We start from the raw sequence: 16,562 nt of genomic DNA, 5'->3' as shown, positions 1-16,562 counted from the left end.
CGTCACTGCAAAGACACTGGCACAGTCTCTTGCACCCGCCTCAGAGACACCTGTGGGCACTAAGTGCAGGGAGAAGCACAAACACTGCGGAGCCGCACACAGCGCTCGGAGACATCGCCTGCCTCCCACCCGGCAGCAGGAGCCTGGCAGCGGGGACCCTGCCCAGCCCGTGCCCCGCGGGGAGCCGGCGCTCAGCGCCCGGGCGAAGCTGCACTGCGGCTCAAACGGACCCCGCCATAGGGTGAGGGCCAGCCCGGGAGCCCCGACCGGAGCAAGGACCGGGCCGCACACAGCGCCCACAGCGCTCCGGGCCGGCGGGCGCCCGCGGTCACTGCCCTCACCCGCCCCCTCCCCTCAGCGCGCACTCGCGGCCCCGCCCGGGCCCCGCGCACGCGCTCTCGGCTCCCGCGGCGCCCCCTCCCCGCGGTGGGACGGTGACGTCAGCAGCGGCGGCCATTACACGGTGCGGAGCGAGGAGCGGCAGCGCTGCCGCAGCCGGAGCGCCCCGGGCCGCCCTCTCCCCGTGCCCGCCCGCCCGCCCTGACGCTGTGCGGCCGCCGCCGCTGTGGGGAGCGCGGATCGCAGGGGCCCGCGGGGCGGTGCGGCAGCAGCAGCAGCCGGTGAGGAGGAGGCGGAGGAGGAGGAGGGGGAGAGCGGGATGGAGGAGAAGGTCTTCACCAAGGAGCTCGACCAGTGGGTGGAGCAGCTCAACGAGTGCAAGCAGCTGTCCGAGGGGCAGGTGAAGAGCCTCTGCGAGAAGGTGAGGAGCGGAGGGGCTGCGGGGCGGCGGCGCGGCCTGGCAGGGCGGTGCCGCTCGGGCGGGCCGGGGGCTCGGCGCGCCGGGCGGGGGCAGCGGCCCGGGAGCCGGAGCCGGAGCCGGGGCCGGGCGAGCCGCGGCCCCTCGGCCGTGCTGAGCCTCGGCTCCGCCTCCCGCCCGCTCAGCGCCTCCTAAAATGGCGCCGCGGCCGCGATGGATCCCTGGGAGAGACCCCCGAGAGACCCCCCCGGTTAAAATGCTAAATCAGCCTCCAAAAGCCTCAATTGGTACAATGAAAATAAAAGCTTGCGGTAAGCGTTTGGAAATTACACGCGGTAAAGAGCTGCTGCTTTGATTTTTTTTTTTTTCTATTTTTCATGATATGAATAAGCAGACATGTTTATAGTTAATTGAAGGGTAAATTAGCTTTGAGGTTTTGGTTTTCCAGAGTTTCTGAGTTTCACGGAATTCACAGATTATACATTCGAGATCCTATATAACTGCTTATTTTTATGGTGATGGCTTGCAGACGTTGAGACGTGGATGTTACAGAGCAATGTGTTGATTGAGACGTTCATAGCTTAGAAAGGTTGTAAGCTTTCTGCAACCCAGGACAGATTGCGTTTTGGAAATTCAGGAAAATTTTGTTCTGGTACCATCCAGAGTCATTTTCCAGTTGAAATCTAATTCTGGATGTAGCTTAATAGCTGAGGGTTGTTGGTGGTTTTTTGTGGCTTTTTTTGTGTGGGGTTTTTATTGTTGTTATTTACTGGGGGGGTTTTTTGATGTTTTTGGGTTTTTTTTTTTTTGATTACTGATACTCCTGTATTTCTAGATTGAAAGAGGGAATATTTGTGAAATTTTTGGGAACTGGATATTAAGGAGTACATGAAGTTATGGATGTACTGGCTTCTAAAGAAGCTTATGTACATGCCACAGGACGTACCTAGAATATTTTGAAATTGGAATCATGCTTTCAAATACTTCATCAGGTTGTTTTGGATGAAAATTCTTTCCAGAGGACTGTCTATGAATAAAGAACTTGCAGTGCTTTGGCCAGACTAGCTCTTGCTCCAGTACAGATTTTAGTTCACTTCTATTTTAGCAACACTGTTTCCATTTGATCTGGGCTGTGTATTTTACAGGGTGTTGCAAGTGAGTGACAGTGTCACTGCCTCGCTATTTCCATGTGTGTTTCCAATGACAGCGGCCCAGCTTCTTTGTTTTGCTTTATGTGAGAGGCAAGTATTTCACTTGCCATCCTTTATAAACTGATGGGCACTGAGTCCTGAATCCCAGGGTGCACCCAGAGTAGTGAGTGCATATGGCCCCGTTTTCTGGGGCTGTATGGTAACTTGCAGCACCATGAGGGATGTATAATGTACAAAAAGCTTTCAGTGTACTGGGCACTTTGGTTCAGTGAGAAGTAGGCATACCACTAGAAGTTCCTTCCAGAAGAGACAGTCGTCCCAGTCATCAGTGTTGTACAAAATGACATTTTTGTTTTTTCTCAGTGAAGAATAGAAATCAGCTGTATTTATGGATAAATGTGCAATGCTCATCACCAAGATAATGGTAAAGAAGAAAAGAAAACTTTGTGTCTGACTACTGTATGCCAAGATGAGAGACCATGAGAATGTGGAAGAGAAATCTGCCAATCACAGGATTATTTAGCAGCAGCCTTCATCATGTTGGCTGGGTTGTGTGCAGTCAGCACTGTGCAGAGTCCAGCCACAGGGCTGGTGATGTTAGGGAAAGTTGATTTGTTGCTGATAACTACAGGTGGATTTACTTGGACTTTTTAAGAGTAGTTAAGTTTTTTATGGTTGTTGATGCAGGGAATTGGAAGTAGGCCCTGAGGCTTGGAATAGGTCTGAGTTTCCCATCTTGTTTGTGCTGTGTTCATGGAAGTGGGGTGAGAACTCAGTTATGCACCTTCCTGCTGAGGGACAGCACTTGCTTTATTGTATTTCCATGTTCCCAGCACTGACTCTCAGGAACCTCATCGGGTTGTGCTTTGTTTGGACTGTTTAAGTGGTTTTGTGTTTGTAATCACATCAAAAGGCTCTTTTCCCATCAATAGTTTAAGGACAGTGTCAAATACAGCTCTTGTTCCAAAGGACAGATAAAGACCGTGCTAGGTATAAACTGTTGTTCTTCACCACATTGAGTTGTAGCTAGGGCTAGTTAAAATAAACAAGTTTTAAAAAATTGAGGGCTTTTTCCTGCTAACACTGTTTGATTGGATGATTTCCTTGATGAGTATTTCTTGTTCTGCTGGGGTTTCATGTATGTAGAACTGCTGCCTGTCTAATAGAATAAGCCTAAAGACTCTCTTTTATTTCAGTATTGATACCTGAAGAACATAACAGCTTTTTTACAAAAATAATTGTGCAGCCATTTGTGCATCCCAGTTTCTTTCTTTGTGTGTCTGTCACTGAGCCTGGTTACCTGGGTGATGGTGTTGGTGGGAACTGGGCAGAAACCTCTTTGAAATCTAGAGGTAATTTGTAACCATGAATAATACATTATACTTAGACAAATTATTTGAAATAATCAACCTCTCAGTGACAGTTAAATTATTCTAGGCTTAGTATGTGCTGTGTGTTTAGCGTTGAGTGACCGATCACGTGTGCTTTGCTTCAGCATTTGAGAAGTGCAAGTTCTAAAAAAGTAGTCAAAATATACCCAGTCCAGTTAATGTTACATTTCAGGAGTGTTTGTCCCCTTAGTGCTGAATTGCTTATTGGCAGAGGTGAAAGAAAGGCCTTTATTGCCAGGTGACAGGTTTTCCACTGGCCATTTTGAATAAAGGTTTAGAGTTTCTTTCCCATACATTATGAGGGTGGAGGGAAATGGTCTTGTCTCCTCTGTGTATAAATGCCCTTTATCACAGGAGCTGGAGGTGTGGTACATTGCTCAGAAAGGTGGGATGGCAGTCTAAAATTGCTCAAAGGAGTGAGGTGAATTTTTGGATAGAGTTTGATTTGGTTATTGCAGAATGTATCTAGTGCAGGTGGAGACAGAGGTGTCAAGAGCTGCTCCCTCCAAAACACTACTCCATAATTTAGTGAGTTTGAGTGTGGCATCTGCAGTTTTTGGAGAGAGAGAAGACTGTTTGGTCATATATACTGTATAGAGCGTTCAGAGTTCTTGAATTGCTAGTAAAAGACCTTTGAATGGATAGTGCAGTTAATAAAATATTTTAAACTAAGTGAAGGGCTGATACTGGTAAAGGCATTCAAGAAACCTTAATTAACTGACTCCTGCAGTTTTTGATCTGTAACAATGGTGCTGGTTACATTTGTTCTTTGATTTGTCACCATTGCTAATTTTGATTCTGGGCTACACTGTTCTCTGGTATGGATCTTGTTCAGTATTATGTTAGTGTATTTTTCTAATTTTTTTTTCCTGTTACAGAATTTTCACTTTAACACCTGATCTTCCAAGTCAGATGCTTATACCCACTTCAGCTGTCTGGGTTGCACAAACTTAATTAGCTTATGTTAAGTGACTTAATTCTGAGAGGACAAGTATATTTCTGATGGAGCTTTCTTTTGGGTCAAAAAACCTCTGTGCAATCCAAGTTCAGTTCCTCTAATGCATAGGACTTACATGTTCTGTGGATCTCGCTCCTGTGTTTTAAGCTGAGTTGTTTGCCCAATTTCTTTTTCAGACGTAGAGGCACATGTTCCCTTCTGCTTCCTATGCTGTCCAGAAGTTGCCTTTCTTAGCTGCTTATTTTTGGCCAGAAGTGGATTTTTAAATTGTTTCCAGCTGCATTTGCAAGGTCTTTTCCATTAGCTAGCTTTTGCATTCCCATATCCATCATGTACAACTAACTATTCTTCAGACTAAGGTGATTGTGAAAATGAACTTGCTGAACTTGCTGTAAATCTGCCAAGAAACCTGCCCCAACAAAATTCCCAAGTAGTAAAATTGTGGTGTGTCCTCTGTGGGGGGCTGTGCATTGGGCAGGTTTTGAGTCCCTCCACCCTGGCAGAAGAGGAATGTGCAGCACTGCAGTTCTGCCTTGCACTGCACTGGCTCCTGGATTCTGTAGCAAGGGAACTGGTGCCAGTGGTGGGAGGGCCCCTGAGTAGCTGTTCGAGGGGCTCTGGGAGACCGGGAGGGGGTTTAGAGCTCCTTTGCTGCTTTGTTGAACATACTCAGGGGTCAAGTCATTGACAGGGCCATGTAGTTACACCTCTCTCTGAAGAGTTACAAGTGTAACACTTAAACGACTGTATTTTAGATTATTCTGGAATACTTAAATCGTTTCATGCCCGGTGTTCTGATTTGTTGTGGGTATTTTTTGTGGTGGTTTGTTTCATTTGGTTTGTTTCATTTTGATTTTTGTTATGGTTGATAATGAAGAATGGAAATTGTCTCTCTCCACAAGAAGGCATTTGAAGTGTCAACCTCGCCAGCCTTCTCACCTCATCCAGATTTACATACAACATCTTGATGTGCATATAAAAATTTAGTCTTGAACGTGCCAGTGAGTGCAGCATCGGCAATTTTCTGGGTTTTGTGGTTTTTTTTTTTTTGTGTGTTTTTTTTTGTTGTTTTTGCTTTTTGGTGTTTTGGGGTTTTTTGGTTTTTTGGCTTTTGGTTTTTTTCTGTTTTGTTTTTTGTTTTGTTTGGGATTTTTTTTTTCTTTTTTGTTGTTTTGGTTTGTTGGGTTTTTTTGTTGTTGCATTTTTTTGCTGTGCTTTTGTTTTGGTTTTTTGTTTATTTTTTTTTTTTTGTTGTTGTTTTTTCCCATTCTAGTAAGTTCTGTAAAAACTGAGTTGTGCTAGCAGTGAGATGTTTGGTTTTGGTCTTTTGGATTTTAGTTGCAGCATTAATTATGTTCAAGTAGGAGTGAAAGATACTTGTGTTGTTTTGGACATAGCCTAAGCTAACAGTGGGAAGCACTCCTAAATCAGAGCAGTTCCTCTTTGAGTTCTGCCAGTTTGAGACTAAAGACACAATGAGGCTGCAAGACTGATGTTCTTTCCAAATCTGCCTGTGCTGAGGCTGTTGCCCCCTCAGGTGTCATAACAGTGCTGCTCTGTGATTGCCTCTGAGCCATTTTCAGTTGCTCACCTGGGTTGCCTTGCCCAGCACAAAACCCAAACTTGTCTGGCAGGAGTTCACAAGGCTCGTACAACAGATCTGTGTGAGGGGAATCACAGCAGCAGGGATTGAATTTTCACTCTTGCTTAGGGACCCCTGAACACTACACCTGTATTCAGTAAGGCTATTAAGTTCTTTTTCTTCAGATAGTATATGTTAAGCTGGAAAAAGTTTTATTCCTTACTAAAGAATGAATGCTGCAGCTCAGTTACTCAGTAGCCAGGTCTCCAGTATTTCTGTTGAATATTTTGAACATGCCTTCCAATACAGATGCTTCTTGCTTGCTGGTTGGTTGTAAACTCTTTTTTGGGTTTTGACATGCCATCCTCCAGCTGGTGTCCTGACCTGTAGCATGACAATGCCAAGCTGTGTTCTCAAACTCTCAATGTTTGAGAACTTTTTGAGTTAATTGCATGAAGCTGGATGTGTTTATATCAGGCCCAACTAGTTTGGGAATAGGTTTAGCCTATTTCTTTTTTTAACATCTTGAATGATTCAAAATGAATACAGCTTGTTCTACAGAGAGGACTGAAAAACATTCCTGTAAGTGGTCAGCTTACTGCACTGCTGTCACTCTGTTTCTTGGAACTTCCATGAGGCAAAGCCCTTCCATAAGGCATAAGGGTTCCTGAATTATTTTACTTTTTGTCTTTTTAAAAAGCTTTTTTGTGATTATTTTTCTTCAGTTTAAAGTTAAAAATACTAAGATCTTTTGTATGAAGCAAAATAATGACATAGTTCTTTCAGAAGACCCTCTTCCCACCCCCACTGCTCTTGTCAGCTACTGACTGATAAATAGCCTTTCCCCCTTCTCCCAGATTTGCCTCTGAGGGCAAGAGCACTTATCAGTTACTCTGAATGTGTAATATTGCTACTGATCTTTTCAAATGGAAATGTTGAGGTCACTATCAGGGTTTCCAATGGTGTCAGCCCTTACTTTTGTAATACAAAGGAAGAAAGGGTTATTTGGCAGGAGTTTTCTGCTTGCATGCTTCCTTGTAGACCTAGAACTTACAGGCAATAAGGGAAAGTGGTTGTCCTATTTTAATCTTGCAGCAGTCCTGGCATTGGGGTTGCTCTTTTGGTTGGGTAATACCTTGTATTTAAACTGGTCTCTCTTCTCACCAAACAGCAGAGATTAGAAATAAAGGTTCACAAATTCAGAGATAAAGCAGATGCACCATCTAATGTCCTGGCAAAAGAGTATTTTGCTGCTCAATATTTTTATGTGGATGAAAATCCTGGTTTTACTTACTTTGGAATACTAAATAATTAAATGTCAGTGGGGAGCTTTAAATTTTAATTTTGTTCCTGCTTATACATTCACACTGAACTCCTTAGTGGATTGCAGAGTTCAGCATAAATCAGTTTCCCATTTGTGTCATGTGTAATCTGACTGCTATGCCCCCTTCACAGAAGGGTGTTGTTGGAGGATTCATTTGTCTAGTTTTGTTTAAAATGTCAGACAGTGAATGAAAACACCTTTTGCTTAAAAAAATAAGCACATCTTTTGTCTGACCCTGCTCTCTTTCCTCCCAATGTAAGGAGTGGGAGAAACTCTGTAGAAGAATTGCTGACTGTAATGGATGACTTTGCTTGGAACTGGAATGTTTTCCAGGTCATGATGTTTGAACAGCTAAAACCAGTATTCATTCCAATTAGCTGATCACTGTGCCTTTAGTCACATCCTGTGCACCTTGGTGACAGGAAATTATGGGTGTGGCTGAAGTCTTCAATCTCATCAAAATATATTTATGGTAACTACAAACAGCTATTTCTTGGTTACAGTGGATGCTCCTCATTACACACTTTACTAGACAGCATGGTGGGCTGCAGGTGTGAATTCTGTCTGCCAAGAATGACACGTTGCCATCTGCAGCCATGACTTTGGGGCTGTGCTGTCTAATTAAAATAATGGTTGTAATTTTTTTTACTGAGTTAGTAGTGGTAATCTTTTGATGAGTCCTTCATAGTGCTGCTTCAAGCATTGATCTACAATTCTACACAGACACAGTGATGTTTACTGTTTGATTGGGTCTTGCTATTTTATTTTATGTGCCCAGAGTTTTTCAGGGTAGATAATTGGGTTGAGTTGTCAGAGCTCATGCTAGAATGTAGGAACCTAAGAATGGGTTTGAGTAATTATGAAATATCTGGTATATTCTAGAAACACTAAGGAATTTGGGTAGAGATTAATTCAGAGGATTTTGCAAAAATGGACCACTGGAAATAATTTCTTTGAGACAAGGTTGATGATGTACACTGCTCATGAGGGAAGCTTGCTTATCCTCAGCACAGAGTAAGTTGAGGGAGTAAAATGGATTATGGCTTTACAGAACTTGACTCAGCCTTAATTTGTGGCATATAGGATAAAAATATTTGGATGGAGCAGGGGAAATAAGAGATGCATCTGCCTGCATACAACTCATGCCTCTCATTAAATAAACTGAGGATCTGAGAATCATATGGTAGTGACTTTAATAGTCATCTTTTCAAAATTCTTATCCATGGCAGTTAATACACTTGGATCTTGTACTGTCTTAAAACAACAAAGCTGATCTTTGTGTTTTGAGAACAGCATTTTGCAGAGATGTGCTTTGTAAACAGAGCCACCAAAGCAGCTTGGTACTGTTCAGCTGGGCCTTTGAATGGTGTGTAGCAGGCCAGGAATGGTTTAATAATAAAGTACTAGGTTGTGGTTTTATGCAGTGCTTCTCTTTTTATAGTAAAGTGACAACTGTTTGTTTTCTTGTGTGTTTAAACAATATTAGTTTTATTCTTGTTCAGTTTTGGGATTCTACAAGATTTCTCTTTATAGTGACTGAGTAAGCCAGTATAAAGTCAGAATGAGTTTCAGTCACTATGACTAAGCTGAAATGTATTTGATATGTGCTTGTTTGAACTTTGATATTGTTCTGAGTAAAATATGTGACTTTCCACCTCAGCAGTAGTGTTTATGACAGCATTGCACTTGGTTTTTCTTGTATTCTTCTTGTGTAACTGTCTCACAGCTGTGGTTTTTCTGTCTTTGACTTCATTGGTAATTGGCTGTAAAATTACCATTTATGAACTTGAAGTAGCGTGTTCTTTGCAGTCTTATTTTGTATGTGTTTGCACTGTATTTTGAAATCTGAGAGTGTAGTGCTGAAAAAATAAACTGATTCAGAGGTAGAGTTTTGCAGCTCTATGTTGTTGATAACAAGTTTTTGCTCAAGTACCATGGAAGTTTGATTTGTGGTTTTATTCTACTGTGTAAAAAATATTGAGTGTTACAGGTGTAAAGAAGTTCAGGGCTGTCTTAATAGTAGGAATTGTTAAGAGCTGAAAAAAGGCAGAGATACAAAAAATTAATTGGTGCTCAAGAAAATCTGTTTCTGAATTTTATCATTATTTGTCCTGATGATAGGCAGTGAAGCCTGGATGTTCCAAAATGTTGATATCAAAATATTTTATTGTTGCACTATTATCCTTTTTGGCATTAGGTCCCAGGGTGTTTGAAGTTCAGGGGGTGGTGTGTGTGTCTTACCTAGTTCTCCTTTGTTAGATGGTTGGATCAAGGAGTTTTGTGCCTTCTGCTGAAGGATGCTGAAGAATGCTCTACTGCTTCCTCTCTTGTCTCTGAAGAAGTGTAGGAGAGCTGCTGGTGGGAAATCCATTTGTTGGAGGGGAGGATGGGTAGGGGGATGGAGTTGTGTGACTTGGCAGCACCATCAAGAATCAATAAAAAGAGGGAGTGGAACCAGGTGGAGTTGCTGTGTGTCATCCAGTGCAAGGTCAGGGGCACAGATACTGCAGGAGGAGTATTAGTGATCACTTACCTTTGTGAAGTTGCAGTATTAAATGTGCTGTTTTCTCACGAGCTTGTGTTTGTATTGTGTTACAGTATATTAAAAATCCTTGAGTTTATTTATTGTGAAATTTGGGATGTAGTAGACTGCTTGTTGGTGACTTGTTTTCAGGATGTTATTTTTATCTACCTTCAGCTCTGCTGACACTCTTCTATAGAGCCAAATAGAGTGTTTAAGCATTTGAGTATGTGCTACTTCTAATACTGTGGGACATAGGACTGTAAACTAACTAAACAGTTCATAACACAGTGTTGCATGAAACTGCTTTTAGAACATGGAAATGTACCAGCATTCCTCCACTGCAGGATTTAAACCGAGTTTGCTGGTTTTACAAGTTGACCTGGAACAGTCTTTTTCCATCAGAGTAGCTGTCTGACTTCTCTACGTGTTTGGTCATGTGTGTATCTGTGTGATTGAATATTTTAGAAACTGAGGAGGCAACAACTCAGTTGCTGAAAACTGCCACTCTCAGCACAAATGCTGCATACTTTTTGATGAAAAATGAATGTTGCTTTATTTGTGCAATGCTTCAAGTGTGTTAAGAAAATCCAGTGGTAGAAGCATTCTCATTAAAGAGCAGGTTTTTTTTATATCCAAGTGCCATAAGCATCTGTGATGTTCTCTGTCAAAAGGAGAATTAAGCTGGTTAATGCTTCTGAATGTAAGACAGTATTAGAAGAGGCTAAGGCTGTTAAAACACCTTCAAAACATCCGGTGAGTGTCACTGCATTAAAATTAACTCAAGTCAGGCTATCTTAAAATAAATCTGCACTTTTAACATCAACCACAAGCCAGGAATGACCTATCTTTAGTACTGGGCACAGTGCAAGTGGAAACTGTCATATGAGACTGACTTTTGATGTAAATATGTCTGCAGAGTGACATCTAAAGCTTTGTGTTGTGCAGGGTGCTTAGCCATGCTGTATTTTTTTACATTTCTTTGCAGTGAAACATTGAATTTCATTATTTTTCATCATCAAACTTAGGTGTTGCTTTTATTTGAAGTGGTGACCATGGTGGTCAGCCAGGATCATGTGTGGGACAGTGACCACTTTTGGGTGGGAGTGTCAGCCACTGTCTTGTAGACAACTTGGGTTATAGAATAGAATATAGTTTTTATATGTTCTCTTGTCATTCAGGTAATGAGGTGAAAAAGGATCCTTTTTTGAATAGGAGCATTGACCCTTGAAAAACAGGGAAATCTTAGATGGTAACTAGTAAACTTGTTACTATTTATATTTCTAATACCATCTTGATTTCACAAATCATTATGGCATGTATCTGGCGACGGTTCTGAGAACAAACTGTAACAACTGTCTTACATTATTTCAAAATTACCTTTCTGGTGCTATATTTAGCCTATGCTTCTTCATACAAATTACCTTTGTCTGCAACTTCTATATACACATTTTTTTTTTTTTTTTTTTTAATGGTGATGGCAAAGATCTTAGCCAGCTTTGGTTTATGAAGACACAACTTGATGTTGTTTGTTTGTGTTTAGTCACAAAACTTATTGAAAAATCTTGTGCAGGTAATGACCTGCTCTGTAGTTGCTGGTAGCAGTGGGTGTTTGGTCTCATTCTGCTTCATGCAGGACTCCCTGCCTTTGCAGGTGGGTTGAAGGTGTTTCTACAGGTGAGTGCCAAAGTGCTGGTAGTGATTAACAGTGTCTGAGTTTGGGCTTTTGGAGGTAGATGTTGTCAGGACTTTTAGATTTATTTTATCAAAATATTTAAAAACTTTTTAAGTTCCAGTCGTGATGATCATTGCTCTGTGCTTTGCAGAACCATTTTTGTAGGAAGTCTGAAGTTTTACTTAAGATACTGTCCTCACGGAGGAAAAAAAGCCATATAAGTAATTACTAATATGGGGTTTCATAAAGTGAAATGCTGTTTTAAGATAAACAGCATTCAAGTAAAGATAAACTTTTACCTCGGGTGCTTGAAAGAAGGAAGGGGACAAGAGCTCCTAAAGAAAGCAGGTAGCAGAGTTGGAAGTGGTAGAGTGTGGTTTGAATAAACCAGCTTTTCATAGACAAACTCACAATTTATGTGCTTTTTGCTTTATAGGCTAAAGAAATTTTGACAAAAGAATCCAACGTACAAGAAGTGCGATGTCCAGTCACAGTCTGTGGAGATGTCCACGGACAGTTTCACGACCTCATGGAACTTTTCAGAATTGGAGGCAAATCACCAGACACAAACTATTTGTTTATGGGGGACTATGTTGACAGAGGATATTATTCAGTTGAAACAGTCACATTGCTTGTAGCTCTTAAGGTAACTTTTCTTCTCCACTTTAATTTTGTGTAAAATATGTCATTACTGTCCTGACTAGACTCAGTATCTATTATGATTTTCACTGCCTTGGTATTAGAGGTACTGAAACTGACTTCTTGGCTGTCTTAGTTTTCTAAGTCACTTCTTAAAAAAAAAAAAAGAAAATGTTCAGCTGTAAGCCTGAGCTTTATCTAAAATGTCTGTTCATTTTTTTACTTGCCTAAGTAGCAATCTTTAAGAATTTGTTTGGAGACATTAGCTTAATGCACAAGTGTAGTGAAGTCCACTAGTAATAATAAAAGCAACTTGTAATTAATCTCAAAAGTATTCAGCAGTTAAAGATTGGAAAAAATCATTCCTTTTACCTCAAAGGTTATAATTAAATCTTCAGAAGGCTTTTAATGCCTTTATTGATGTATGGCAGGGATTGAGGAGTGCAGATTCTGTTCTGGGGAAGAGTTGCTCATTGATGTGCTAAAATAAACTGTCCTGTTTAGGTCCGTTACCGTGAACGTATCACAATTCTTCGAGGGAACCATGAAAGCAGGCAAATCACACAAGTTTATGGTTTCTATGATGAATGTTTAAGGAAATATGGAAATGCAAATGTTTGGAAATACTTTACAGACCTTTTTGATTACTTGCCTCTAACTGCCTTGGTGGATGGCCAGGTATGTTGACATTTGATGAAGTCAAATGTTTGGGATTGTAAAGGGAGGTCTTAACACTGTATTCTGTCAGCTCTCATCTTTAAAGGAATCTGCAGATTTTTCTCATAATCATTTATTCTAAACAGTTCCAACTGCACTGATGAAGCAAATAAACTTCATGTTTCTTAACTTTTGCAGATTTTTTGTCTACATGGTGGCCTCTCTCCATCTATAGATACACTGGATCACATCAGAGCACTTGATCGCTTGCAGGAAGTTCCCCATGAGGTACTGAAAAATGATTTTCTAAGCCAATGAGATTGATTCAGCATGTATTGGGAGGCAAACTTCTCAGGCTGAAAATGAGATTCAAATCAACTTGTCAGTATTAAAGTGCCTGTCTTCCTGTACTGGATTTTTTTAAAGGCAAAATGAGGTGCATGTCCTTGCTTAAGGAAAGAAACATTAAATCTTGGTGTTGTGCAGGGATGGTGCAAGTTCAAGTTTTTTGGGTTTTGTTTGGTTTTGATTCTTTGTACTTCACCTCTGAAACATCATCTATGTGCCTTACAGGGTCCAATGTGTGACTTGCTATGGTCAGATCCAGATGATCGTGGTGGCTGGGGAATTTCTCCTCGAGGTGCAGGTTACACATTTGGACAGGATATTTCAGAAACCTTTAACCATGCTAATGGCCTTACATTGGTTTCAAGAGCTCATCAGTTGGTAATGGAGGTGAGCAGGACAGCCTATGTGTTCAAATTTTGGATTGTGTCCTTGGTCCATTTATTCCATGCTCTGTGTCAGATGTGCATGTGCTGCTGTGACAGGTGATGATCTGGCTGAGACTCTTCCAGAAAATTGACCTTGACAGTATTCATGTGCTATTAAGGAGTTTGACAGTGGAGTAACCTTTATTTTGGCCTTGTTTTCTGGAACATTTACAGTAATATCCGAAATTGGGTGTTGGTACTAGATATGATATTGCATTTCTTTGTAGATAAAATGGTTTTTAAGTATGTGTAATTTTTCTTTTTAGCTTGGATGTGTGCTTTTGTTCTTGGTCTCTAGGTATTCCTAGCAGTTCAGATTTTTAAGTGTATGTCTGGACTCTGGTTTTGGTAATCACAGTTGAAAGTTCAGAGTAGATTGTGTACTTCAGAATTGCTGTTTTAACTATTTAATGCAAATGCAATGGAGAAATCTTGCTCAGGTTGTTTGGGTTTTTGGTTTTTTTTCAGTATCTAGCTCATATTTGCTAGTAGGAAGCAACCTTTGAAGGCCAGAATTCTTTTTTACCCTTTTTCTTTCTAGAAGAGAAAAAGATACAGCCTTAAGCTTGTTTAAAGTAATCCTACAAATGTCACTTAGGCCTGTGTGCATTAAAAGGTTGGTTTGTAGTCAGGCTGTTACATGGGGTGCATTAACTTGGTTGTCATAATTATTTGTTCCTTCCTCTCCAGGGGTACAACTGGTGCCATGATCGGAATGTAGTAACAATTTTCAGTGCTCCAAATTATTGTTACCGTTGTGGCAACCAGGCTGCAATTATGGAACTTGATGATACTCTAAAATACTCCTTGTAAGTATGTTTAAAAATGAGAATTATGTTGTCCATGATTTTGAGATGCCACTTAACTGTATTGGAGTATAAGCTTTTTCCCCTTCTCTAAGCTTTTGGGAGGTAGAGTGAGAGTGTGGAATTGTTGGGGTAGTCACATTCAAAGTCTTGGAGTCAAGCCTCTGGAACAGTTGCTGTTGAGTTCTTACTGTCAGATTGAAGTGAGACTCCTCATTTTTGTTTTGTATAGCTACCTGGATTTTAATGCCTTACTGTGTAGGAATGTGATTTGAGAGCAGGAGTAGTGTGTCACATCTAATGCCTTCCTGTTGGTCTCAGGCAGGAGACTTTTGGCATCTTTGAATTCTTCAGGTGTTGGGATGTGAGCTTTTTGAATGAGATTTCTAATTAACTATTGCAGCAAAATCTTTACTAGTAAATGAGGCAAAAGTACTGTGCAAACTGCCATCTGAAAATAACTGGAGACTAACTTTTCTAATAGATACTAATCGTTTACTAGTTTGAATCTTAAAGCTAAAATTAATTTATCTCCACATCTTCATGGTAAGTAGAATTTGAAATGTCATGGTTTACAGCACATACTAATAGGAGTGGAAGAGATGAAACACTTGTTGTAGAATATTTAACTTGGTTGATAAAACTTGCAAAGACTGACCTGTGTTAAACCACTGCTCCTGTAATTGCTGCCTAGAACATCCCTGAATGTAAGCTGAGCTGTTGTGTTTTCATTGATGTCTGTGCTCTTCAGTTTGCAGTTTGACCCAGCACCGCGTAGAGGTGAACCGCATGTTACTCGTCGCACCCCAGACTACTTCCTGTAAAGAGATTTTAGACCTGTACAGTATTGCCATGAACCATATGTTGACCTAAAGGAAATGGGAAGAGCAACAGTAACTCCAAAGTGTCAGAAAAAATATTTAACATTCAAACTTTGTTTTCACATGGACCAAAAGACGTGCCATACTCAATACAAAGCCTCTTGTCATCAACAACTGTGACCACTTTAGAATGAACCAGTTCATTGCATGCTGAAGCAACATTGTTGGTCAAGAAACCAGTTTCTGGCATAGCGCTATTTGTAGTTACTTTTGCTTTCTCGGAGAGACTGCAAATAATAAGATGTAGACATTAACACCTCGTGAATACATTTAACTTTCCATTTAGCTATAGCTTTATTCAGCATGACTGTAGATAAGGGTAGCAGCAAACAATCATTGAAGCTTAAAGAACATTTTTAAAATAAGTACCAAGGCCTCATATTTGTTCTGAAACTGTTTGTTTGTTTTATTTTCAGGGAATACTGTTTAATTTAATTGTATTGATTTTTTTTTTTTTTTTTTTTTGTCTGCACTCAGTTCCCTTTTCCACTCTGCCCTACCATATTGTCCCTTGTAATTGTCCAAGGATAGTGAATTACTTTGAACAGAACTGTTTTTTTTTCTGTAAAACAATGTTACTGCAGGACAGAGCTGCAGTGTTTTTCATAATAAACTTGTGAACTAAGTATGGAAAAATGTCAAAATTCTAATTGCATCTCAGGTCAACTGTGGTTTAATAAACTAACATGTAGCTGGATGGGTTTTATAAACTTGCAAAGAAGTTTCCACTCTATAAATAACTAAAACTGAGGTGATTTGGAGTGTGCTGGAAAACTGACCTTTAGAATCCTGTCCCAGGAAGGTGCCTGGGCCTGTTTCACAGCTAGAACAGCTTGCTGGTTACTCACATGTTGCTCTTTCCCTCTTGGTGCTCTACTGAAATACTCAGAAATGGGAGAATATAGGTTCACTTAACTGATTGTGTGTGGCTTTATTTCAAGTGTAAATCTAAGTCATTTACAATGTAGGTGCTAATACTTAAAATAATTTTTCTGAAAAACTAAGAATAAAAGCAGTTTTGTAAATATTAAAGGAAACAACTTTACGTTTAGTGCTACGTGTATTTGCCCAGGCTTCCATTCTGAAAAAAAGTGGTGCGTGGTTTATATTAACTTCTGTTTAAGTATTTCCTTTCTGCTAACATCTTCAAAATTTGAATCCAAATTTGATGATTTGGTTCAAAGCCAAAATTCAAATACTATTCTGCCTTAAGGCTTGTGTGTGAAACTTCTTGGGTACATCTAAATTATGTACCTGGCTGTTGACTTAATAGAAGGACTCTTAATATTCATGTTGTTTGAGACTTGAAGTTGCTTGGGCACAATGTGGATTCTGTAATAACGTGGAGGTTTGTTTTTTACACTGTTTCTAAGGGAACACACGGAAATTTTACAAATGTCCAACTTGCCTGGAGCTTTAGTCCTAGACATGCATTTTGGTACTTTCT

The 16,562-nt window shown here is 40.5% G+C and overlaps 1 protein-coding gene and 1 long non-coding RNA gene across 2 annotated transcripts; one reads left to right on the top strand and one right to left on the bottom strand.

Annotated features, from left to right (window-relative positions):
* The first annotated feature begins 252 nt into the window (after window positions 1–252).
* PPP2CA (protein phosphatase 2 catalytic subunit alpha) lies at window positions 253–16,172 on the top strand. The gene is made up of 7 exons (XM_079319408.1): window positions 253–760; window positions 11,796–12,005; window positions 12,503–12,676; window positions 12,854–12,943; window positions 13,229–13,390; window positions 14,119–14,237; window positions 14,986–16,172. Exons 1-7 carry the CDS (start codon window positions 659–661, stop codon window positions 15,056–15,058), a joined length of 930 nt encoding a protein of 309 aa, XP_079175534.1. The 5' UTR covers window positions 253–658; the 3' UTR covers window positions 15,059–16,172.
* LOC306808655 lies at window positions 13,879–15,069 on the bottom strand. The gene is made up of 2 exons (XR_013776086.1): window positions 14,932–15,069; window positions 13,879–13,961 (listed from the first exon to the last, which is right to left on the bottom strand). It is a non-coding gene; the product is annotated as an uncharacterized lncRNA (long non-coding RNA).
* Window positions 16,173–16,562: the final 390 nt, after the last annotated feature.

The sequence above is a fragment of the Erithacus rubecula genome (genome assembly GCF_903797595.1).
Source record: "Erithacus rubecula genome assembly, chromosome: 16".
Taxonomy (NCBI): domain Eukaryota; kingdom Metazoa; phylum Chordata; class Aves; order Passeriformes; family Muscicapidae; genus Erithacus; species Erithacus rubecula.
This window is presented reverse-complemented; position numbering and strand designations above follow the sequence as displayed.

Excerpts from the sequence above, each read along its gene's own strand:
- PPP2CA (XM_079319408.1), top strand. The coding sequence starts at position 659 with ATGGAGGAGAAGGTCTTCACCAAGGAGCTCGACCAGTGGGTGGAGCAG. Across the intron at positions 12,944-13,228 it reads TGCAGGAAGTTCCCCATGAG|GGTCCAATGTGTGACTTGCT; the intron begins GTACTGAAAAAT and ends TGTGCCTTACAG. Across the intron at positions 14,238-14,985 it reads GATACTCTAAAATACTCCTT|TTTGCAGTTTGACCCAGCAC; the intron begins GTAAGTATGTTT and ends TGTGCTCTTCAG.